This window comes from Monodelphis domestica, chromosome 3 (genome assembly GCF_027887165.1).
Source record: "Monodelphis domestica isolate mMonDom1 chromosome 3, mMonDom1.pri, whole genome shotgun sequence".
Classification (NCBI taxonomy): Eukaryota; Metazoa; Chordata; class Mammalia; order Didelphimorphia; family Didelphidae; genus Monodelphis; species Monodelphis domestica.
This window is the reverse complement of record NC_077229.1, coordinates 511,806,444-511,832,907: the sequence shown is the minus strand read 5'-3', so window position 1 is coordinate 511,832,907 and position 26,464 is coordinate 511,806,444. Positions and strand designations below refer to the sequence as shown.

At 43.1% G+C, this 26,464-nt stretch overlaps 1 protein-coding gene across 10 annotated transcripts in view; it reads right to left on the bottom strand.

Moving 5' to 3' along the window:
- MIER3 (MIER family member 3) overlaps positions 1-26,464 on the bottom strand; it is a 66,532-nt gene that overhangs the window by 24,468 nt on the left and 15,600 nt on the right. For 2 of the 10 annotated variants that reach the window (XM_007486340.3, XM_056824884.1), the window contains exons 1-3: positions 4,778-4,918; positions 4,397-4,421; positions 1,149-1,294 (exon numbers count right to left, since the gene is read on the bottom strand). In XM_007486340.3, the coding sequence (XP_007486402.1) occupies positions 1,149-1,294; positions 4,397-4,421; positions 4,778-4,903 (297 nt within the window). In that variant the 5' untranslated portion in view covers positions 4,904-4,918. The other 8 variants (XM_056824888.1, XM_007486346.3, XM_056824886.1 and 5 more) reach the window with 8 other exon arrangements.

The window sequence follows — 26,464 nt, the reverse complement described above, 5'->3', positions numbered from 1 at the left end:
AGTACGATCAGTGCTATTAGTAAGGGATGTGACTAAGAGAATAACCTTCACTCTGATATGAGGGGCAAATATACCACGAAAGAGGCTAGTTTTAGGTAGGTGGAGCTTTATGTGCTCAATGTAGCAACCAAGTTTGAATAATATTAGACATTTAAGCCTGACAATGAAATACCAAAACAGGCTCAAGTGTCATGCCTACTAGCTATTTACAAAGGGGAAAACAATAGTCCTACCTTCTCTCCTCCTTGCCCTCATTCATATATACATACATGTATATGCACAGAAACCCTCAAATATACTAAGATGAATTAAATAAAGAACTGAAGTGAAAAAGAATTTTCAAAAAGAAAATACCCTTGGCATATGGATCCTCTTAAACCAAGGTAAAATTACCTTCCAGAAAATGAATGTATTCCCTATCCATTTACACATTTTTCTCTTATTAATTTAGACATAGGTGAAATTGATACATGACATAACATTCAGTTCTTTATGGAACCTCTTATTCATTTGTAATATTTGATAAAAAAAATTTCAGTAATGTGGATAAGCCTCCCAGGAGCTAGCACCCTGGGGAAATAATTCCCCTATCCAACCATTTCATTGATATTTTTAAAAGTTGCTCTTATGGCAAACATTATACTGATTTTGAAAAAAATGAAAAACAGGACACTTTACTATGTCTGTTTTTTAAAACATGATTTTTGGGATTATTGTGCTGATCAAATATTTAAAAGTGAAATACAGTGTGTCATCTGGCAAAAAATCAGGACTAGAGCTCAGTAAGGTAGCATGATCTTCTAGAATGAATACTAGACTGGGAGACCTACATTCTAATTCGACCTGCAAATAACTAACTTAAGATCTTAATCAAGTCACTACGGAACTGTGACTTGGGTTTCCTCAGCTGTAAAATAGCTATATAATAAGTCACCATACTTACCTCACAGAGGTAGTGTGAGGAAAAAATTAACAGTGTAGGAATTGTCAACTCTGCTCTAAAAATGTAAAATATTATAGTAGAATATAAGATTATTAAACAATGTCTGATATGACTGGGAAAAATTCTTTATATCTCTCCACATGAGCTTCGTTAACATTTTTAACCTTCTTTATGTTGAATTGTACCACAAAATAATCTTTCTTACCTTTTCTAAATCTTCAATTTCAGAACTGAAATTTTTGCCCTCGTCCATCATTTCTTCTTCTTCAAGAGTTCTTTCGTCATCATAGTCATGCACCAACATTTCAGCAGTAGGGTCAAAATCATGATCCTCAGAAGACAAAGACCCAACTATAATAAAAATGATCCAAGTCACTTGACATGACCATAAAACACTTACAAAGTAAAAAATGCGTTCTCTAAACCATAGATCTATGTGTTTCATTAGCCTATAGAATAGAAGAAAGCACTGAGCACATACTAGCACACGATCCCTTTAATGTTACTTTAACCTCACTCCCTAGAGAAATGGCACACGCCTTCTTGGGCTTCTTTAAAGAAGCTGGTTTAGACATAGGCAAGGTGGTACATGTGCCTGAAACAACATTCATCAGAGGACACAGAGGTTCAAATCCTGCATCTGACACTGATCTTTACCATTTGTGTGGCCTCAAACAAGTCAGTTAAACTTTTTGGAACTTGGTTTCCTCGTCTGTGCCTTGAGAAGGTTGGACTAAGGCCTTCTAAGGGCTCCTTATAGACAGTCTAGGGTAGCATCTCGGAAGCCCCAATAGGTGATTTTTTTTTAAATGACATCAAATTTACTTAAAAGTCTGAATAAATGAAAATAAAGTCAAACTTACTTAAAAGTCTGAACACATAAAAGCAAAAATCAGAGCAAAGATTACAGGCAAAAGAGATATTTAATCTGTTCAGCATAGAGATTATAAATTTCACAAGAGCAAAATTCTGTCTTCCCACAGTTCTTTGTACTTAAAATAGGAGTTTAATAGATGAAGCAATAAGCATCATTAAAATCCACTGTTTTAAAGATAATTTAGTTCATACAAGCAGAAAACATTTCTCAAACATAAAACAAAACAATTTCTTAAAACCTTGTTATAGGATACACTATCTGTGTATATTTTCTTTAAAACAGTTGTTGCTAATACAATTTGGTCTTTGAAAACTGTCACTTCTTCATTTGAGTAAAGCCTCATTGTTATAGTAAAATAAAACTGTTGTTATAAATCTTATTTTGTATTATATGTTAAAATTAAATGATAAAGAATTAAAAGTTCTCAAGGATTATTTGGAGGAAAGGTGTATTATTAAAACTTTTTTCACAGCTTGCACCATTTGTTCATACTTCTTACATCAAAATTAAACAGAAGTAATAGAATTCCTCAACAAGTTTTAAAAAATTGGTGACCTAAAATCCTCAAAGCACAGTTATTAATTTTTTTTAAAAATTTCCCTCCATTTGTTTCACACTGGTATTTCATACAACTAGAATAATTCTTTTTCACCATTTAAAAATCCCAGAATCATTTCACTGTTTCTTCTGACTTCATAAAACCTCAACCAACATTTCAAAAAGTTAAAACAACTGTTAGAGAATGTAATTCTTTTAAGTATATTTCTGTAATGATAACATTTTTTAAAATGCTTGATGAGATGGCTATACCTATGAGAACATTAAAGCTTTGGGGAATCATGAAGTAATTAGTTTTGTTTTTCCTGAGAGAAGTATGAATTTGAATGGCTCAAAATCAAAATACATGCCACTAAATTTTGTATTTTTAAGTAACTCCTGGGAACTTCTCCCATATTCTAAGAGCTCTAAGGTTTAATTACATTGTGTCCTTCCAACCCTATTCCATAGTAATTTCAGAGCATAGATTCTATATGTCACTTTCAACTGCAAAATTATATGACACTGATCCTAAAGTTCTCTGATAGACCAATAACCTGGTAAAATGTGCCTGCAATATATAGGAGTTGATTGATTTAAAATAAGATGTATTCTATTTAGCTACGAAGACAATGTCTTATCATCAATTTCATTTTTCTTTTCACCCAGGTATATTTACCCAATAGCAGATAGCTAAATTAAAAAAAAACCTAAAGCAAAAAAGCAATATCATCATCTGGGTGAAGGGGGAATCAGCACCATGAAATTGGTCTTAATTTTTCTTTCTTTTCCTAAACACAAATTATCACCAAGAAAAGCATAAAGCACAGACTCAGATGTTGTTGTTCACAATTGTAATATTCTTATAAACCCACTTAGTAAAATTTGTCAACTTGAAGCATTCTGCTCACTAATAAATAACATTTCTACCTTCATGAAGAGGTATCTTTGGTTAAATGTCTTTTCTTTGAATTTTTAGAGTTAATCTAGAATTGTGAGAATTCCAAGTAAATGGGATGTATACCAATTGGAGTTGCTTTGTTTTTTATCACTTTATGCTAAAAGATTTAGTAATTAAGAATTACCCTCTGCTGGATTAAGTTTTAAAAAACATTTTCCAGAATAGATTCTAGTTGACTATTATCTTTAAATTCCCTTGTACCATACTAAAACTGGCTTACTTAAGTGTAATATCTATTCCACCACTAACCTCAAATATTAAGTAATTTGGCAATAAATTACTTAATGTTACTTAAAGATATCTGTTTAGATAAAGGATGGTTGGTACTCAATTAAATGTCAATAGTTTCTGATTCTACTGACATCACTTTAAAGTGTCACCTTTTTGATTCCCTGGTATTTCTTTTATGAGATTTTTTCCTGTATTATCAGATTCATAGACAGAGCTGAAAGGGAATTCTGAGATCATCTAATCTAACTTTTTCATTTTCTAGATGATAATCAGAACAGTCAACCTAGGTTTCCAACAAAAAACCGGCAAAAAATGTCGATTTGTGTGAGTATCAAAATAAATGAAGGGGGGTTTGGGGAGTGGGACAGACGGTGTTATGCCATCTACAATCCAGCCAGAAGAAATAATTGTCAAAATTTAAGTTTTGAGTCAATCTTTTTAAAAATCACAAAGCAAAATCTGATTTCACTAGTCTGAACACTACTACTCCAAGCAAACTTTCTAAAGGAATGTTTACTAGGCCTGCCCCAAATTTGTTGGCTAAGAGTCAAGACACATACTATTTAAAAAGCAAACATTCATTTTTGTTACCTATACGCTTAACTTCTGTGGAACTAAAGGTGAATTTTCCCAACTGGTCCCGTTAAAAAAAAAGTCATAAGAAAAAGACTACGACTGTTTGGTTCCTCGAATAATTAACTCATAGGACACAAAACAAAACGGAAGGGCCGATGAGAGCATCTAGAGTTTGCAGTTGGGGGGAATGCCTCGGGCCAGAGCTTCTCCAAGCCCCGTTACCACTCGCCGCCCGCCGGGACCACGGAAGGGGGAAGGAAACGGGACAAACCTGGGCTCGAACTTCCAAAGGAAGCCTGGAGAGGAGACAAGAAGAAATAAAGAGATGTGGGGTTAGGGCGGACCGGCCAGGGGGCTGACGGCGGCCAGCCCCAAGAGGAGCGGCGCGCGGCGGGCTCCAGGGCAGGGGGAGGCGGGGCCCAATGCAGCCCGGCGTCGGCCGCAGCCCGCACCGGAGCTGGAGCCGCAGCTGCAGCCGCAGCCCGGCCCCACCGTCCCGGCCCGCTCCCCCACCCCCACTCCCTGGCCTCCTCCTCTTCCTCCCCAAGTCCCCAGCGCCCCAGACCCGCCGTGGGCCTGGGGGTGGGGGTGGGGGAAAGGAGCCCGGCGCGAACCGGCAACTTCCAGCCGCCCTTTTCGCTCAGGAAGTTACCAAGCTTCGGAGAAGCGAAACCGGCGCAAGGAGCTGGTGGCGGTGCTGCTGCTCCCCGCGGTCCCCTCCTGGGTATCGACGCCTCCCTCCAACCCCGCCGCCGCGGGATCCTCCCGACCCCCCCATTGTAACAACGCCACACCTCTTCTGCCCTCCCGGCCGGGCCCCGCTGCTGGCTCCCTCCGGCCGGCCCCCGGGCGGGCGCGGGAGGCCGGGCCCGGGGCGCAGCCTCACAGTCTCCCAAAGCGCGGACGCCTTCGTCCCGGATCCCGGGATGCAGCTGCTCCCGCTCTCTACCCCAGCTCCGACCCAGGGATGCTTCTTCCCTCGGGCTGCCCATGCGGGTGCGCGGCTCCCACCCCGACCCCTCCCCAGCCTGCAAGCTCCCCCTTTCTCGCCACCAGCCCCTCCCTCCGTCCGCTCGTCCCGCTCGGCTCCCCCTGCTCCATCCCCGCACAAGTCCTCTTCCCCTCCCGGACCTAAGAAAGAGCTCCGGACCCGGGCGGGGGGTGAGGGAGGGAACTACCCTCTCCAGCGCCAACTCCGCGCAAGGACAGCTCCGTCCCCTAGCCTCGGGCCATCATCCCGGGGGAACCCGAGCGGTGCCCCCCCACACTAGCCCAGCGTCCAAACGCTTCAAAGTGGGCCGGGGAGCAGTTCGTGGTGCGGGACAAGATGGGGAGGGTCCTGACCTGCTCCCTTGGGGCGCCCTCCGACCCGAGGCTCCCCCAGCTCCGCCTGCAGCGTTCCCGTAGATGAAGGGGCGCATCCCGCCGCTCCGAGGAAAGTGCCGTCCTAAACCTCCGGGCTGCGTAGCCCCAGCTCGGGGCCAGAAGACCCCCCCCACCCCCGCGCCCGCTCACTCTCTCGCCCTCTCAGCGGGGTGAGGGGGCAACCGCGGCTCCCTCCGCCTCCCTAGCCCCGGAACAGTGGCTTTGGCGCAGCCTGCTGCCCGCTTTGCAATTCGGCCCGGGAGGTTGGGGGGGGAGGGGGGAGTCCGAGGAGGCTCGGCCGGTTTCCACCCACCTATCTTCAGCCCCGAGCAGGGAACGGGTACCGCCAGTTCTCCGCGTCACCCCCAGCGGGAGGGATCCCCGAGGCCGGGCGCTGCGGCCATCCCTGGGCCAAGCTTGGCCCCGGCCGGGCACCTCGGTCCCTTTCTCCATCCCCCGGCCGGGCTGGGGCCGGCGCCGAGCCGGAGCGGCTGCTGCCGCCGCCGTCGCCGCGGCCTAGTCCCGGAGGAGCCCGAGCCCGCTCCCGCCCCCCCAGCCAGCCCCGCCACCGGCCCGGCCGCCTCCCGAAGGGCCCCGGAGCCGCCTGACCAGCCCAAGGGGGGGCCGCGGAAGGCGGCTGGGGTCCCCTGGGCCGGCCTGGCAGCTTCCCGAGCCCGGCGGGCGCCCGGTCCAGCCCCGCCGCTCCTGCCCGGTTTCCCTGCTCACCTCCGCCATATTGGTACCTTTAGGGCGAACGAGCAGCGCTGCGCCCAGTCCCCGGATGGGGCCGCTGAGCCAATCGCAGCCGCCGCCGCCGCGGTCGGCCCGGCGCACCCGCCCGGCGGCGGAGGCGGCTCGGCCCCCATAGGGCAGGGAGCGGGACAGGGCGACACCCCCAGCCCGACCGATCACACCCACCCCGCCCCAGCCGCCCCCTCCCGTCCCGCGGAGACCCCAGCCGCCCTGCCCCGGCCCTGGCCGCTCCCCGCCCCCAACTCACCCGCCTGGGTGTCGGGCTTCGGCAAAGTTCCCGCAGCCTCGTTGGGGGGGACTCGAGTACCCGGGCGGAAGGTCCCGGGAGGTCCCGGGGCCGCAGGAGCCGAGGGTCGAAGCGCGGGGCGCTCACACGCACGCCCAGACCACCGCAGCCCCCGGGGCGCTGGAAGGGCCGCGCCGGGGACAGTTCAGGGAGCAGCTGGGGCGACCAACCAGGTCCCCTCCAGGCTGTGTCGGGGGTCGCGGGGCTCTGAGCAGGCGGGACAGTTCCAGCTCCAGGGGAGGAGACTTGAGACTGCGCGGCCTTGGGGGCGGAGGGAGAGGACCGCCAAGGGGCAGACTCCCCACACCCAGCCTAGGCGGGGAGGTGGTTCAGACTGACGGATGCCCCAAACCCCAAAGCCGGGATGGAGGGAGGTGAAAAGCAAGGGCTCCCGAGGGTGCAAGGACGGAGGAACAGACAGACCCGGGCTGGATGCAAGTACCTTTGGTTGGGACTGGCAGGGGACTGAAGAGTCCTAGAAGTGCTGGCCACTGGGTGTTGCAGGGCAGGGTGGACACGAACTGATGCCCGACAGGTGGGGAAAGAGAGGACAGACACTGGGCACTGCCAAGGAAGGGAATGAACAGAGTGACTGGAGAAAGGATGCTAATACCAGATCTATGCCACTATGCAAGTTTGGGGAAAATGATACTGGCATAATTTCAGGAAAAGAGAGAGGGAGAAGTTGGTCATTTGGTTAAAACTGGACATCAGTTTTTTTTTCTTTTGTTTTGTTTTTAATGAAGCAACAAGAGGGTGAGTGTAATAGCCAGGAACCAGAACTGTGGGGTATAAGTCAAAATCAAGAGGAACTAAAAAGACCTATTGAGAAGGGCAGGAAACTATATGTAGGAACCCAGAGGGAGGCTCAGTGGTCCAAATGTGACATTTTCCTGGTAGTTTTAAATCTTAACCTGTACAGAAGGGGAAGAGAAGAGAGAAGCAACAATGACCTGTTGATCCAGAAAACTGCCTAGTCTTCCTTATATACCATGGAAATCTGCCTGACCTTTGTGGGGAGAATCTAGCCCTAGCCATGGTGGATGAATCAGGCAGCAAATGGAAAGATACTAAGTAGGCAAAGTCTATGTGAGACAGACTTATTTCCCTGCTCCTCTATCAAGCACCCTTCTCCTCCTGGGAATAGTCGTTCTGGCAAGGTGAAGATCCTGCCTCCAAAGCACCGTGGTGTCAAAGGATATAGAGCTGGAACAAACCTCAAAGGCTCTAGCACAACCTTTTGCTTTTACTGTGGGGAAACTGAGGTTTAGGAAAGTTAAGGGACTTGCCCAAAGTTGTACTTTGGTAGACAAAATCAAACTGAAAAGGGAATTGGGAAAACAAAGTATTATTCTCAGACTGGATACAACAAAGGAGGCATGTGGTCAGGAAAGAGTGAAACAGGATCAGCTCTGGAAGCCTAAAGAGAGGAGACCTGGGAAGTCAAGAGACCAACTCCCTGGCACTAAGGAAGCGCTCCTACATTAAATACTTTTGAAAAATGATCAAGCATCTAGATGTCAAAACTCAGAGTATACTCACTAAGTAAATCTATGGAGGTGAAAACTTTATATTAGTTCAGAGGTGAAATTTATAGGCACAACTCCAGAGCACGAGCAGGCTCACAAAGGGGACCCTCTCACCCCAGAATATGCCTTGAAGATGTCTCTGACAAGGACAAAAGTTTTGCCCCAGGGCTGGGAATTATAACCCAGGCTTCTCTGGCACTCTAAGATTTACAAAATGTTTTTCTCCCAACTACCTCATGCAATATGTTGCACTCTTTTATTCAAATAAGGAAACTGACACTTGGAGGCCATGTGACTTGCCCAAAGTCATAGAGCTAGTAAATGTCAGAGCCTGGACTCATTCAGATCTTCTGACTTTCCACTATTCTCTCTGTTAACACTGTGGCTAGAAGTCTTTACAACTCATACCATGGATAAAAGTTATTTATTTATGGAAATTTTAGGGAAAATTACTCCAACCATTTCAAAACACCATAAACATGTGGAAAAATACACTTTCCCTGCTGTGAAAGATATCTTGCGACCTTTTGTCCAGTCAAATAACTCAAAAACAGCTGAACTTTGAAACTCCAGGCTTGGCACATACTACATGTACAATCCTCAATGAGGCATTCAGACTTTTCAGAGTAAAAAAAAAGTTTGAAATTAAGTGCAAGAGATTAGCTTTAGAAAATGTGGCCGAGGGCACAAACCGTGGACAGTGCCATTAAAAGTGCACCAGGAAGCATGAACACAGAGGGAACCCTGAGGCTCAAAGCAGGATCACAGTTTTGCAGCTCCAGAGTTGGGAGTTAAGAAAATGTCCTCCACAATCTGGCACGTAATTTTCACTGGTAAAAAAAAAAATGGTTCCTTCCTTCCTACTAAAACTTTGTCAACTCAGAATCTGAATATGCTCAAGATTTACTTCACCTTAGCCATGCTTGAGAAATACATGAAATCTTGGTTATATCAATAACAGCTGACCTTGGCAAAGCACTGTTAGGTTTGGAAAAGGCTTTACATACAAGATATCATTGGATCTTTACAACAAAACTATGAGGCAGGCACTATTAGCCCCATTTTACAGATAAGCCTTAGAAAGGTTAAATATAAAAATAGATGTCTTGGTATAGCTCTGCTCATTCTTTTTACTAGTTGTAAAAAGGATTCATACACACATTTATGATTTTGACTGCTTACCTTGTTCCCCATATTATATGTAATGATATATATTTGCTGGACTTTGCATAAAGGTTCACAGGAAGGTAACAAAATTAGTTGGTTTAAAGAGGAGAGAAAGATAATTTTTGAATTCTTGTTCACTGAAGCGAACACAGAATCATAAGTGAGATTGAGAAGAGTCTTTGAGGTCGCCTTGTTTAGTCCTCTCATTTTATAGATGAGAAATAGGGCCTGAGAGATTAGGTGACTTATCAGGACAACATGGCCGTAAGCAGTTTAGATGGGATCACTGAAGACGGGGACATTTTACTACCTAGTCTTACATGGCAGGTTCCTTTTCTGATTAAACTTAGTAAAGTCTAGAAGGAGAAAGAAGAGTTTTACATCTCTTCGTAGGAGCAAGATTCCTTGGAGTCAGGTGGAGATAGAAAGTCTAATAGTCCTCCTAAATGGCTTCAAAAAGAACATTGCTGCTGATAAATTACGAACTTCTCAATGGAAAAGAAAATCACTATAGAACATCAGTTATAATAAAGAATATACACCTCATAGAAAGGGATAGTTAAATTTATTCAGGAGTATTTATGAGAAAAGAAAGCTGAACTTAGAAATATTTGGTGTAAATTCTAAATCTGCTATTTACTAGTCTTCTGACCATCGACTTAAGCTCTGAAGGTCTCATTTTCCTCATATGAAGAATACATGCGTTGCTGATGTGAAAAATCTGCACTCCCATCTCCCAGATGCACTCTCATTCCTATCCAACTCAGCTCCAGCCCTCCAAAATTCTTCCTTTGGCCTCCCTTTCATTCCATTGTGCCCTTTGGAATTTCGGCTGTTGTAAACAAACTGCCATTTATCCTAGAGCTCTTCACCTCACATTCCTTCTATCTTTTGGTGCTAATGGAAACCTGAATCCCTCTGGAAAAAAAAAAACAAAAACAAAAACAAACCACACCAACCCTAGTTACACTCTCCAATACTACTGTGTGCTCTTTCTCCCAGGAAAGCTGACACACTAGGTCAAGAGAAGTAGTTGTGCTTCTTTTCCTTGATGCTACTTACAGATTTCTACCTTCACCTAGCAATCTCTTTTCCTTTGAGGATCACTCCCACCATTTTTATCACCAAGTCCACATCCTTGTAATATACTGGTCTTCAGGACACTTTTCTTCCTTTGTCAGAGTTTCAGGTTAAAAGTAGCCTTCCTCTTCACCTCTATCCTCCATCTCTCATACTGGAGGACTTGACCATACACTTTAAAATTTAAATTAACTTTTAATTTTTAGCTCCACATTCTCTCCTTTCCTCCACCCCACCCCACATTGACAAGACAAGAAATAGCATACTCGTTATACATATATATCCATGCAAAACAGTTCTACTTCAACATACATGTCGATGATCATCAGCCTCAATTCTTATGGCCTACATCTCTGTTCTATCAGTCACTCAAAGGAGTGATCATGCCTTAAATTTTACCATCTGCCCATAACTGTGTCTCCCCCTATAATTTTAGACTCTGAGATTCTCTTTTCTGATCATCATTTCCCATCCTGCCAAATCTATTTTTACCTTACTCCTTTTGACTCTAATTTCCATCTTGATCAAGACCCTCCATTCCTCTCCAGTTCCTGCTCTGGCTTCATTTTACATTTTTCAGACTCAATCCTTTGCTAGCCCAATTTAACCATATATTGTCTTCCCCCCTTGAATCGCTTTGTCCTGTCATCATTGTCACCTTGACAATCTTCAACCATGACTCACCCTCAACACTTGTCTTCTGGGATTTACTCTTATGCTGCTGGATTTTCCTGGAGAGTCATTGTAACTAACCCCTGATGTACTTACTCACTTTCTCTTCTTTCTCATCACCCAAAATACTTTTCTGAAATTATTCTCAAAAGTTACTAAAAATCTCTTAACTAGTAAAACCAATGGTTTTTTCCTCAGTCCTTATCCTCTTTGACGCTCTACAGTTTTTGAACCTGTTGACTAGCTCTTCTGGAAACTCCTCTTTTGGCTTCCACATCACTGGTCTCTCTTGATTCTCCTGCTAGGGTCATTCCTGTTCAGTCTCCTTTGTTGTTTTATTATCCATATTTCAGCATGAATATCCCTCAGAGCTCTGTTGTAGACCTTCTTTTCTTCTCACTTTGTACAGTCCTGTGGTGATCTCCTTCCTCTGTGGGTTCAATGATCCTTTCTGTAAAATAACTGTAATGCCTATAAATGAAACCTTCATCTCTCTTCTGAATGCCACTCCCACATCATCAGTTTCTCTGTGACTATCACCACTTGGATATCCTGACAGCATTTTAAGCTCAATATGTTTTTTAAAAATCTATTATTTAACATTGTTCTAGAAATGCTAGAGGGAGCAATTAGAGAAAAAAAAGAAATTGAAGGGATTAAAATGGGCAATGAGGAGACTAAATGATCACTCTTTGCAGATGATATGATGGTCTACTTAAAGAATCCCAGAGAATCAATAGGTTAAAACAACAACAACAAAAACACATCTTATCAAATTTCTTCATAATCTTCCAAACTGCTCTTTTTTTATCAAGTGCTTTACCCAAAATCTTTGAGTCATTCTTGACTTTTCATTTTCCTATAATCACCACATTCATTCATTTCCCAGTCTTGTTGATTTTACCTCTCTGACACCTCTCACATCTGTCCCCCTTTCTTCATTAAAATTTACCAACCTTAGTTCATCCTCTCTTACTTAAATTATTGTAACAGCCTCCTAATTGGTTTTAATGCTTTCAGTCTTTCTCCTCTCAAACTGGTCATCCCTCCTACTTTTTTGAAAGGTATAGATCAGACCATGTCACTATCTTGCTCAAAAGCTTTAAGTCCAAATTAATCCTGAGGCAAAATATAAACTCTTGAGTCTAATGTTTAAGGTCCTTATCTTATCTCACACTATTTCTCTTTATGCACATACTTTTCAGTAAAACTGGACTACCAATTATTCCCTCAACTTGATATTCTTTCTTTTACTTCCAATCATTTGTATAGGCTGTCTCCTATTTCTGTACTGTACTCCTTCCTTATCTCCACTTCTTATAATCCTTGTCCTTCCATGGAAACTCAGCTCAGATGGTTTCTCCTCTGCTAAGCCTACCCAATCCTCCCCAAACATTTTTTATTTAAATTTAAATTTTCAATAAACAAAAATCTATTTTCTTTCCCTTCTACCTTTTTTCCATGGGAGGGGGAGTAAAAACAAAACCCTTTTAATGCAAATGCACATGCACAGTCAAAACAAATTCCAAAAGTGGCCTTGTCTGTCTGTCTGTCTATCTATCTATCTATCTATCTATCTATCTATCTATCTTCTATCTATCTGTCTGTCTGTCTGTCTGTCTATCTATCTATCTGTCTGTCTGTCTGTTTATCTATCTATCTATCTATCTATCTATTTATCTATCTTCTATCTATCTATCTGTCTGTCTGTCTGTCTGTCTATCTATCTATCTATCTATCTGTCTGTCTGTCTGTTTATCTATCTATCTATCTATCTTCTATCTATCTGTCTGTCTGTCTGTCTGTCTGTCTGTCTGTCTATCTATCTGTCTGTCTGTCTGACACTTTCCATCTTAGAACCAATATTAAGTATTGGTTCCAAGGCAGAAGAGTAGTAAAAGCAATTAGAGTTAAACGATTTGCCCAGGGTCACTCAGCTGCGAAATGTCTGAAGCCAGAATTGAACCCAGGAACTTCCATCTCTAAGCTTGGCTCTCTATCCACTGAATCACCTAGCTGTCCATCTACTCTATTTTTATGTCTTACTTTGCATCCTACATACATCATTTCTGCCAGGATAGGATTAGCATGTTTCATCTTGGTAAAGCCATAGGTCAATGCATTGATCAGAGTTCTTAAACCTTGTCTCTGCATTATTATTGTTACTGTGTAAATTGTTCTTTTGGTTCAGTTCACTCTAGGTTCCATTTATATGTCTTCCTCGGTTTCTCTAAAGTCATATCTTTTATCATGTCTTATGGAACAATGGTATTCCATTTCATTTATAAATCACAATTTCTTTGCCCTCCCCCATTGTTAATGCTTTTTATTTCTTCAGTTCTCTCGTCTTACTTATCTGCATGTCTGCTGTATCCTTACAGTAGAATATAAACTCTTTGAGGATAGGGTTTTTGTTATCTGTATCTCCAAAACTCTAGCCCAGTTTCTTACCCAGAGAAGGCATTTAACAGCTATTAAGCTCAATTACATTGAATTCTGTCATGAAAATGATCTATGAACCCAGCAAACTGAAAAGTCTAGCATCAGAATGGTGTGGAGGGTATTTCCGGGCTCTAGGACAGAGGTATTGAGATTGCAGTGGGAATGGAAAGAAGGGACAGAGTCAGGAGATAATCCAGAAGTAGAACAGGCTAGAAGGGGCAACTCGTGGGACAAGGGGGGGTAAGGGAAAGGAAGGAAGCAGAGAGGATTCTGAGATTCACATCAGTGGCTGGCTCAGTGGTGATATTATTAAGAGAATAAGGAGAACAGATTTTAAGGAAAAGATAATAATGCAATAGTAAACCACAACTCTGAGACTATGATTCTGAGACAAAGGAGAAAATTCATCACATATAATCCGCAGTTCTTTCAACAAACATTCACTGGGCACTTAATGTGCCCAAAGCACTATGCAAATTGGAGGGGTAATAAAGACGAGAAAAACTACTGTCTCTGTCGTCATGAAAGATACACGGAAAGAACACTCAAACAGACGACTTTAATGGTTCAGTAGCACCGAATTTGTGCTCTCTATTCCAATCCTCGGCTACATACACCCCGTGTGATTTTAGGCGATTTATTGAGTATTTCTGGGGCTGAAATTCTTTATCTGCTAAATAAAAGAGTCCCTTGAAGTTGGAAATATATGATTTATGAACCTGTGCTCCTATATTGGGAAATCACGCAGAGGCCCTCTTACTTTTCTAGTCTTAAACACTCCATTTCCCTCGTTGGAGCATTCTCACCAGCTGCCTCTCCTCATCTCTTCCTGCTGGCTTCTCTAGCTCCCTTCAAGTCCCAGCTAAAACCTCACCTTGGACAAGAAGCCCTCCTTATGCCTCTTAATGCGAGCGCCTGTCCTCTATTAATTATCTCTAATTTATTCTGCGTAGTTTGTCTGTACAGAGCTGTTTTCATCTTATTTTCCCCATTAGACTCACTAAGAGCAGGAACCATCTTTTGCTTTTCTTTGTATTCCCGACATAGTACCCGGCACTTAGTAGGTGCTTTATTAATACTCCCTAACAAAAACTAGGTAATTGGGGAGTACAGAGTACTAGTGAAGCACAATGCCAGCAATATAGTTCTGGGCCATCTGCTCAAATCATCAAGGACTCTGAATGCCAGAATAAGGAGTCTGTGCTTTATTTACTATGTTTTGGGGGAAATCAATTAAAGCTTTTCAGTAGAAGAATAATAGGATTTAAACTTTGCTTTAGGAAAATGTATTTGGTAAGCAAGAAGGATTGAATAAGCAAGAGATAGGAGCTGGTCCAAACTAGATAAAATAGGGATCTGAACAAAAGTAGCAGCATTCGGTATGAAAAGAAAAGGATTAATATGGAGGAAAAAATGATAAGACAAATTGACTAATAGGTGTGAAAGCAGCCAGAGAGGAAAGAGTCAAAGATAACAGAGACTTCTAGCCAGGGCACCCAATCAGGAGAAGTCAGTTTTGAGGGGAGGGGGGGGGATGATGGGTTTCGTTTTCATTTTTCTGAGTTTTAGTTTGGGCAGGGCAGAATCAGAACCTCAGACGATCTAGACCAACCCATCCCCGGACTAGAGACCCATCCATATGCCACATCCTCAGGAAGCGGTTCTCCAGCCTGTGCGTGAAGATTCCCAGTGAAGGTTTTGGAAGGTTCTTGTTGGGAAGTTTTAACCTAAACCAAAATTTGCCTTTTTACATCTTCTACTCAAAGCTAGTCTTATCATTGCAGAGTACTCAATTTCATTCTTGTAGCTGCTGTTCTCATTCTTCCCATTCACGTTGCTCATAGTAGGCTGTTTTGTCTGCAGCTTCAGAGACACTTTCCTAAAGTTCTTATCTTATCAATACTTAATCATATTTCCTATTCCATTTGTAGTGTGTAGTTTTCTCAGTTCTGCTTACTTTACTGAGTACAGATACCTCTTTCCCTGCTTCTCTGAATTCTTTGCATCCATCACTTCCCATGGTACAGTCATATTCCATTACATTCATGTATCACAGTTTGTTTAGTTCTTTCTTAATTGATGGATATTTACTTTGTTTCTCATTCTTTGAGACCAGAAAAAGTGCTTTTTGGCACCTTTTTTTTCTTTTGTCTTTTGTCTCCCTGAGGTATATCTTACCATGGGAATCAAGGGGCGATTTTAGAAACTTTTGGGGCGATCATTTATCACCTATGTCCCATGACTGTGGGGATAAAATGAGATTTTGATAAAACACTTTGAAAACCTTAAGGAGTTCTATAAATGCTAGCTATTATTGTTGTTATTAATAATTCCCTTCCAAAGCAAATAAATCACTTTCCAGATGTAGACTCATTTATAATTACAACAAAAGTGTATTGACTGTTTTCTCACAGCCTCTTCAATACTGACTATTTCCATCTTTTCTAGAAATGAGGTGAAACCTCGGTGTTGTTTGAATTTGCATTTTTTCCAGTATTAGTGATTTGGAGTTATCTTTCATATGTCTATTTGCAATCCTTTGATTTAGAATGACTCAGATCTCCAAGCGTAAAAGAAGGGAATGGGGTGACCCAAGTTTAGAGATTGGCATGGATAACATTGCAGACAGTTGAGGGGAATACATTCTAGAGCTGTACTAGCAAGCCAAATGGCATGTGTGCTAGAGTGTACCAGTAGGACCTTATCCTTTCCCCCTTTCCATGCGTGCCTGAAGATATTTTTGCACTTCACCCACCCCTCTGCCTAGCAGCCCAATGGGAGTACTTCTTCTCTCCCCTGTCTGGGGTAAGCGGTGGGGGCTCACATGCTGTGTGAGGGTTGCAGTTTGGGCATTCAGTCTCTAAGGTTTCTGAAAGGTTCGCCATCACTGTTCTAGAGAATGAGTAGGACCATCATTGAAATAACTGACCATGGAGACTAGGAGGTCAGGGTAAAGGCTTGAAAATTGCTCTCTTTGTGTATAACCACCTTCTAGAAGGTTCTACCTTTACTCTATTACACATGCATCTTGATCTATCACAAAATAAATATGTACCTACAAAGAGACAATGTGGTAAAATGGATGGGAACTGACTTTGGAGTGGTAACTCCTGGATTCAAATCCTGTTTCTCCTACATTCATGCTATGTGAACACTGGCAAGTCAGTGAACCTCTAAGTGCCTTCAAACAACTCTCAAAGTTACACAGGAGTAAGTGATAGGAATCAATAGAGGGAATTTCCTTTCATGCACTTGAAAATCCCTATAGTAAGGAAGTGCATATACAGATTACAAAACAAACAAACTTTACTTGTCATAGAGAGAATTTTCTGGCATTAAAATGATTCATTTATAAAAAGTGATATTAAGGATTTCTGCCTTTGTAGTATGCCTATGGTAACTGCCTATCTTCCTTATTCCTAGTCATACTTCTGGATCTAATTTAGGTAGGAAGGCAAGGACATCCAGAAAAGGGCTGGTGGACTAGAAGAATAAGGAGAGATCATAGTGAAGACAAAAATAGGTTCAGTAGAAACGGGAGAAGTGGTAGTAAGGAGGTTGTGGTCAAAATTTAGCATCCCAGAGTAGATATGGAGCACTTGTGTGCCACAATGACATCGACTTGGGGCCAAGGTCATCAGGGTGAGGGAGATTAAGGAACCATGAAGCCAGGTTGTCAAATAGGAGGAAGACTCAACCATGTGCTAAAGATGAAAACCTGTCTTGGAGGTCAGGAGAGCAGATATCCAAGAAGCAAATGCTATGTTGAATGATGAGAGCAGAACAATGATCTCATGACTTGGGTAATGAGAAGAAGGTTGGAGGAGGATCCCCCACACACATGAGATTTGCTCACCATAGGCACAGTGAATGGGCATTCGGAAGTATAACAGGCACTGGAGAAATAGTGGAACTAGGCAGAACTGGAATAGAAAACATTATTATAATCTTGTGTAAAATGGCGCTGCCTTGGCACTTGGAAGACTGCATCCTCATTCCTGATTCTCATACCTTAAGGAAAACCAAATGGAATCCTTTACTCCTGGGAGTTTCAAAACTATCCCTATTTTCAGCTGAACATGTTTATGGTTACAACAGCCAGATAACAGAGAAACAGAAACAGTAGAAAAGAATGAAATCCCCATTCTATTCAAACCCGTGTTCTCACTCTTTCTCAGCCTGTGGCTCCCTATTGCCAGTAGGATAAAATAATCCTTTCTCCTGCTGGCAAATAAGACCTTTTCACCACCTAGATGTCACCTACTTTCTATTTCACATTTCTCTCCGTGAACTCTGTATTATGGAAAATACAGCATGCTTGTCATCCAAACTCAGCATCCAATTTCCAATCTATATTCCTTCCATCCCAGGGCCAGGAATACACTTCCTTCTCCCCATGGCCATAGGTTAGTGATAACCTAAGAACCACCTCCTGGAATGGAAGTTTTTCCTGTTCTTATTGCTTTCAACTTCCTCAAATGACCTTGTATATTTGGATATATTATCTTTCTTATCTTCTTTGTATCTGACACATCCCCCTTTCAGAATCTAAGCACTGTGGGGGCAACTAAGTGGCTCAGGATTGGGAGCTAGATGTAGAGATGGCAAAGTCCTGGGTTCAAATCTGACCTCTAACACTTCCTAGCAAGTCACTTAACCCCCATTGCATAGCCCTTACTGCTCTTCTGCCTTGAAACCAATATACAGTATTAATTCTAAGACAGAAAGTAAAAGCAAAAAAGAATATAAGCACCTTGAGGGCAGAGACTTTTGTTTTTGTCATTGTTTTTCCAGTGTTAATAAACTTGTGTTGAATTCAATTGACTAATAAACTGAGTGGTAGTGTATGTGTCTCTGAAAAAGGGTGTGACTCCTGCCTTAGCAAAAATGTTCTGTGTGACATCTATGTTAGACGTGTATTTCTAGTCGTCAAAATAATGCTACAGCTTAACTGCTGGGGAAGGAGATTCTCCCTTTTCAGGCCCAACTCTGGATTCCAGCCTCCCTCCCCACTTTCACCCTTACTCCCATAGGCAGATTAACCTTACCCATCCCTTCTCTCCTTTCCTTGACCATTTCTTTCCAAAGAATCGTTTCAGATCTTACATTTTTTATTCTCTTGGTCACTCTGCTATCTCTTCTCTTAACTCCTCTTTCATCCTTGCTTTCTCATGGGTTCTCTCTAGAACCACCCTGTAATCTTTCCTGACACATTATGTTTGTCCTTGGTCTTCCACCAGGATTGTTTTGTTGTCATAACTCAAACACTCCTGGGCATTCTCCCCTTACACAAATATTCTAGATGAAAGGTCCCTCCTCAAGAGCTAAACAGGCCCTTTTACCCTTCCAGTAACCCCAGTCGGATATCCACCAAACACCCCTGTACCCCAAGAGGAATTTCTGGCAACCCCCCCATTTACATTTACATAAACATTATTCACACTGTAGCACAGATCCACCTAGTCCCCTATTCCGACTTCTCTAGATCATAATCACCTTCTTATGAAATTGAACACTCTTCACGTTTTTACATTTAGTAAAAAAAAATCATACCAAAAAATAGTGCCGAGAAATAAGGAGTTTTAGGAAAAATGACTTAAGGAGCTAACGAGAGAATAAACTCTCAACTTTATGCAACCAACTTCATTTGACTTCACCATCCTTTTATATTTCTCCTTTTCTTGAGAAAGTTAAGTGAGGTTTGGGGCTTCCACTTCCTTTCCTTTCAACATGCTAGTAAACTTCTGTAACCCAGCTTCTTATTTTATTCAAGTGAACTGCTCTATTGCCAAAATGAATAATATGGAAATGGGTATTTGTACGACCCAGTGGAATTGCTTGTTAGCTCTGGGTGGGGGGAAGGAGGAGGGGAGGGAAAGAAAATGAATCATGGAAACATGGAAAAATATTTTTAAAATGAAAAAATTTTAATTAAGTTTTAATCATTAATTATCAAATTAAATGGCCTTTTCTCATTTTTCATCTTTTTTGGACCTGACCTTTCTCCAGTATGTGACATTGCTGATTCACTTCTGAATATCCTTCTTCTCTGTCTTTTCATGACAATGCTTAGGAAGAAGGTCCTTGGCTAGATCCGCCATATTACTAATATTCCCAGAATACTGTCTGGCCTGATCCAACTCCATACTGGTTGTCTTGCTCCCCATTGCCACTTCCAAACTCTTCCTCTGCTGCCATCACTCAATGACCTTTCCTCTAAGGTTCATTCAGTTAATTTATAATCTTATTGAGATTCTTTTAGCTGGTAGCTACCTACCTCCAAGATACTCTCCTTAGGTTTTCAATGAATAGAGTGCCTAATTTTCCACCTTTCTCTTCCCTCTACTCCTGCTATTATACTAGGAGACCTATCATACACTTTGAGAATGTCTCAAGCATCCTCGCTCCCATCGCTTCTAGGATGGAGGGGAAGAATGAAACTCCTCTACCTTGCTCAAAGTCTAAGAAAGAATTGGCACTGACCAAATTCTTAACTTCTTGGTTCCTCATTTTACTCACTGACCATGATCTACTTCTTCAGCCCACCTCAACTATACACAAAGGATGGCCATACCCTTGATTTTCTATCACCTACAAGTGTTCTACTTCAATATTCATACTTCTATCTGATCATAACCTTTGGTTATTTCACCTTGCTCTCTGCCTTAAAATTTGTTAACTCCATTCTTTATCCTTCAATATTCCTAACCCTTGATTTTTTTCCAGGAACTGAACTGGCTAGAATCTCTCCATTCCCTCATCTTGACCCCTTGGTGAACCAGTTCAGCTCTACACTATCCTTGTCTTCTTGAGTCTCTCACTTCCTTATTCCATTACTGAATCTTTCCTGCTAAGTGTTAGCCCTGGCTTGCTCCTGCCTCTGTTCCTATTCATGTGCTGTTAAATAACACTAGAGAAAAATCATGAAAACAACCCACCATTATGATGGAATCTACAATAAATTTATATTATATAATCTCAAGTGGCCCCTTAAGGCAGCAGGGTAATTCTTTTGTATTCTCCCTAATTGAGTCACTATCCCACTGACTACAGCAGCTTTTTATTGCTCATCAAAACCCCCATGGCACTGACTCCATCCCCCCAACCCCCAATTTATTATATTTTATTTTTTTGGAAAAATTTATTTAATTAATTTCAAATATTTTTCCATGGTTACAAGATTTGTGATCTTTCCTTGCCCTTCCTCAACCCCCTTCCCATAGCCGATGCTCAATTCCACTGGGTTTTACATGTGATATTGATCAAGACCCATTTCTATACCATTAATATTTGCACTAGTGTGATCAGTTAGAGTCTGCATCCCCAATCATATCCGCATTGACCCACGTAATCAAGCAGTTGTTTTTCTTCTGTGTTTCTATTCCCACTCTGACTGTAGATAGCATTCTTTCTCATAAGTCCCTCCAAAGAGTTTTGGATCACTGCATTGCCACTACTAGAGAAATCCATTACATTCGGCTGTACCACAGTGTCTCAGTCTCTGTGTACAATGTTTTCCTGGTTCTGCTCCTTTCACTCTGCATTACTTCCTGGAGGTTGTTCTAGTCCCCATGGAATTCCTCCACTTTGTTATTCCTTTTAGCACAATAGTATTCCATCACCATCATATACTACAATTTGTTCAGCCTTTCCCCAATTGAAGGGCATCCCCTCGTTTTCCAATTTTTGGCCACCACAAAGAGCACAGCTATGAATATTCTTGTACAAGTCTTTTTCCTTATTATCTCTTTGGGGTACAAACCCAGCAGTGCTATGGCTGGATCAAAGGGTCCCACCCTCTCAGTTTAGAATCTTGCCTTATATTTCGCTGAGTGAAGGCTATTCATCACGACTTTTCTTTTTTTCCCCTTCTACCACTATCCTCTTTCACCCCTATCTCAAGTAAGAGGTAGCCATACTCTTTCTCAAAGCAAACCCTTTTAACTACCCAAGTGATCTCATCACATCCTCCCTTATCCAGCAGATTGATTCTTTTATTACTTCTTTTATATTATATATTATATATATATTATATTATATATATATATATAATGATACTTTTATTAATTCTACTCTCTCATAGTCTTCAATCTCTCCTGGCTGCTTCTTGTTGCCTACAGACATACCCACAACTCTTCCATCTTTAAAATCTTCCCTTGCTCCATTCACCCATGCCTGCTAGCTCTAATCCTATATCTCTCCTCTTTTTTTGGTGGCTAAATACCTTGAGAAAGCTATCTATTATTGGTGCCTCAATTTCCTTTCCTCTCACCCTCTTAATTCTCTGTAAGCAGGTTTCTGACCTCATTATTCAACTGACACCGTTCTCTCCAAAGTTACCAAGGATGTCTTAATTGCCAAATCTAATGACCTTTTCTAAAACCCTATGCTTCTTGACTTCTCTTCAGCTTTGATTCTGTTGGTAACGCTCTTTTCCTTGACATTCTCTTTTTTTTTAATGCCCTCTCCAGGTTCTCCTTCTACCTGTCTGATTGCTTCTTCTCAATCTCTCTGGCCATATCATTGACAGAAATGATAAATGATACAACATGCAACTCTCCATGAATGAGGGCAAATCACACAACAAGCCCAATGCTAGGGATATGCAAAGAAAGGCAAACATGGTCCTTGCCCTCAGGGAGCTTGCCAATGGAAGAAACAAACATGAAAATGACCACAAAGTAGATAGAAGATCATTTCAAAGGGGAAGGCACTACCAAAGTGGGGATTAGAAGAGGGGATTTAGGAAAGGTCTCTTGCTGAAGACAGAATTTGAGCTGAGTTTTGAACAAGTCAGGGAAAATAAGGGATGGAGGAAGGGAGACCATAGAGTGTTCTGTGTCATTATTTTTCCAGTTTACACCTGTTCACTGTGGCTATCCACTAAGGATCTCTGTCATGGGCCCTCTTCCCTTTTCCTGCTATGCTATATCATTCATTCCTTTGGAGTAAATGATCGTCTCTATGCAAATAATTATCAGATCTTTCTATCTAGTCCTACTTTCTCCCTTAAGCTACAGCCCCACATCATCAAGTGCCTTCTGAATATGTCAAACGGAATGTTCTGAAGCCATTTCAAACAGCACATGCTTGAAGCAGAGCTCCTTGTCTTTAGCCCAACTCTTCTCAATTCTCCTATTCCTGCTAATTAAGTGTGTCACCATCTTCCCAAAGACCTAAGTATGTAACTTGATGCCATCCTTGGATTCTCATTTATACCATATTGGTGGTCTGTGGCCAAATCTTGTCATTTCTCCTTTCATATATTGGTGTTGTCAGATTAAAATTAATATCCCATAACTCCAAGTATTATATTTTATAAGATTTATTAATAATCACTTGAAGTAGAAAAAATGCAAGAACAAAAGTAAAAACCTGAGTAAAGACATGTGAGAAAAATTCTCCTGCCTGGCCCTCACCCAACATCCAGCTGAGATACAGGGAAAAGAGCAGGGGCGGAGCTACACAAAACTTTATCTCCAAGACATAAGGAACTGCTGTGAGAACAAAGATGGGAAACTGGGGAAAAGAGGCCCTGGGTAGAGAATTCTAATTACATGGGGGGGGGGGGTGTATAGGTGTCTATGTGTCTTCTTTTCTCTGCTCACTCCTCAGACCTCTTCTCTCTTCTCCTCTCCTCTCCTTTCTTTTCTTTCTTTCCCTTCTGTCAAAATCAATATTAAGCCTCTTTTCCAAGGCAGAGGAGCAGTAAGAGCTAGGCAATAGGGACTAAGTGACTTGCCCAGGGTAATACAGCTAGGAAATATCTGAGGCCAGATTTGGATTCCAGGTTTGGTGCTCTTTCCATAGAGTGATAGAGAGCCCTTTGAAAGAAAGGATTAGCATTCAAGATAGCACGGCAGATGGAAGGAACGGGAAATCCGAGTCAAGGTCTCAGCTGTGTTCTTGGGAAAGGAGAACCTAACACAAACCCCAGGATCAAATAGAGGCTCCTTCATTTGGCATTTATACTCCGCCACCACCAGACTCTGGCCATATTTCTAGGCTTAATGGACATTCTTCCCTTTCAGGTACCCAGCGAGGTGGCCAAACTGGCCTTCTGGACGCTCCTCGCGGAAGAGAATCCATCATCCGCGCTCTTGGACCTTGGCTTGTTCTCCCTCACATTCACCGTTAGAGTCCCTTTAGGGAGTCCAGCAAAGCTCAGCTTGAGTAATGGCTTCAACGGGAGGCCTTTCTCGATTCTCCTGGCTGCTCGGTGGCCTCCCGCCACCGCTTTTACCAAATTTATTTTTATTTCTTTTTTTGTGTGATTTGAAAAATTGAGTTTAATTCATTCTTTTTACATGTTTACATCGGCTTCCATGGACGTGTGCATGCTCCAGATGACATGCCTGACTCCCTCTGCCTTTCCCAGAAGCCTTTGCCTCCCAGAAGCCCACTTCGTGCCTGGAATTCACGCCTGCCCTCCACCTCTGCCTGGGACTGGCTGGTGCCTCTCTGACTCTCCTGTGAGGAGGGCCTCTTACTGGTCAGCAGGGTTTCTCGCTCTCCGGACTTTCATGGCCAGCCCCCCCCCCCCACCCCTTCACTTCCCTTCACCCATTAGAATGGAAGCTCCCGGGCGGGGGCAGGGATTGTCCTTATTTTATTACTTGTGGTTGCTGCCACTCAGACTTCTAACGCTTGATACCATGCCAGGCCGGCCTCAGAACTGGCCACCTGACCCCCCAGCGGCCCCTCCTCCCCCCGTAGGCTGCAGGTATGGACCCGCGGGTGGGTTTTGTCTCTGGGTCCTCAGCATCTGGCAGATAGCAGGTGTGGCCTGAGATTCTAGGGGAGCACCAGCCAGACATGGCATCAGTACAATGTGCGCAATGTCAGCTTTCGATTCCCCACACTTGCGATGCATTAAGCATCTCAGTGTACATTTTATCAATGTACCCGCCACAATCCTGGGGTCCATATTTTTATTTATTTGTTTGCTTGTTTATTTTTAAACCCTGACCTTCCATCTTGGGATCAATACTGCATATTGGCTCCAAGGCAGAAGAGTGCTAAGGGCTAGGCCATGGGGGTCAAGTGACTTGCCCAGGGTCACCCAGCTGGGAAGTGGCTGAGGCCAGATTTGAACCCAGGACCTCCCCTCTCTAGGCCTGGCTCTCAAGGCACTGGGCTACCCAGCTGCCCCCAATTCCATAGTTTTAAAAGAGAATGATGTGCTTCCTGGGCAAATCACTTCATCCTCAGAGTCCAGCCCTTACCACTCTTTGCCTTGGAACCAATACAGAGTATTGATTCTAAGATGGAAGGTAAGAGTTTTAACGAGAGAGAGAGACAGAGACAGAGACAGACAGAGAGAGAGACAGAGAGACAGAGAGAGAGAGATAGAGAGAGAGAGAGAGAGAGAGAGACAGAGACAGAGACAGAGACAGAGAGAGAGAGACAGAGAGAGAGACAGAGGGAGAGAGAGATAGAGACAGAGACAGAGAGAGACAGAGGGAGAGAGACAGAGACAGAGAGAGAGATAGAGAGAGAGAGACAGAGGGAGAGAGAGAGGGAGAGAGAGAGAGAGAGAGGGAGAGAGAGAGAGGGAGAGAGAGAGAGACAGAGGGAGAGAGAGAGAGAGAGGGAGGGAGAGAGAGAGAGAGAGGAGAGAGAGAGAGAGAGAGAGGGACAAAGAGAGAGACAGAGGGAGAGAGAGAGAGAGAGAGGGAGGGAGAGAGAGAGAGAGACGAGAGAGAGAGAGAGAGAGAGAGAGAGAGAGAGAGGGAGGGAGAGGAGAGAGGAGAGAGAGAGAGAAGAGAGAGAGAGGGAGAGGGAGGGAGGGAGGGAGAGAGAGAGAGAGAGACAGAGGAGAGAGAGAGAGAGAGAGAGAGAGAGAGAGAGAGAGAGAGAGAGAGAGAGAGAGAGAGAGAGAGGTGAGAGGGAGGGAGGGAAAGAGGGAGGGAGGGAGGGAGAGAGAGAGAGGGAGAGAGAGAGAGAGAGGGACAAAGAGAGAGACAGAGGGAGAGAGAGAGAGAGAGAGAGAGAGGGAGGGAGGGAGAGAGAGAGAGAGGAGAGAGAGAGAGAGAGAGAGGAGAGAGAGAGAGAGAGGGAGAGAGAGAGAGAGAGGGACAAAGAGAGAGACAGAGGGAGAGAGAGAGAGAGAGAGGGAGGGAGAGAGAGAGAGAGAGGGAGAGAGAGAGAGAGAGGGACAAAGAGAGAGACAGAGGGAGAGAGAGAGAGAGAGAGAGGGAGGGAGAGAGAGAGAGAGAGAGAGAGAGGGACAAAGAGAGAGGGACAAAGAGAGACAGACAGACACATAGAGGGAGACACACAGAGAGGGGGAAGGGAGGGAGGGAGACAGAGAGGGGGGGTAGAGAGAGGAGAGAGAGAGGGAGAGAGAGAGTTATGGAAGCTTTGAAGAAAGAGGAATAGATACAAAGAATCTTTTATAAGATGGAAAATGGGATCTGGGAAGAAATAAGCAAGGAAAAAAAGTTACTTCTCCTAAAAAAAAGGCCAAAGAGTGATTGACAGCTTCCATAAATATGGGAGTGCATATAGTAATCTTCCCTTTAACCAGAACCCAAAACAAGGAAGTTCCCATTACTAGATTTTCTTTTGTCATTCTAGATCTTTAGTTGGGCCTGGAGTTATTTCACTGATAAAAGGAATTCCCCAAGGAGCAAATTTCTACTACCAAAACAAGTCAACACCTAGAAGCCGCAACGCAGCTCAGTGGATGGTGACTAGGCCTGGAGACTAGAGGTCCTGGATTCCAGTCTGTGCTCAGACACGGTCTAAATGTGTGACCCTGGGCAAGTCACTTAACCCCAATCGCCCAGCCCTTACCTTTCTGTTTTAGGGTTGTTACTGAGACAGGAAGGGTTATTTAAGGGAAAAAAGAGTCAAGTTTCTTTTAGAACTTGGAGAACTGCAGAATGCCCTGAAGAAAAAAGAGACAGCGTTTGCCAGAGGTAAGTCTTGAACCTGAATTGTCCCAGATATTAAGAGCAGCATTTATAGAGTAGGTGCTGAACTAAGTGTTTTATAAATATTGTATCATTTGATCCTCACAGTAATCCTGGAAAACAAGGGC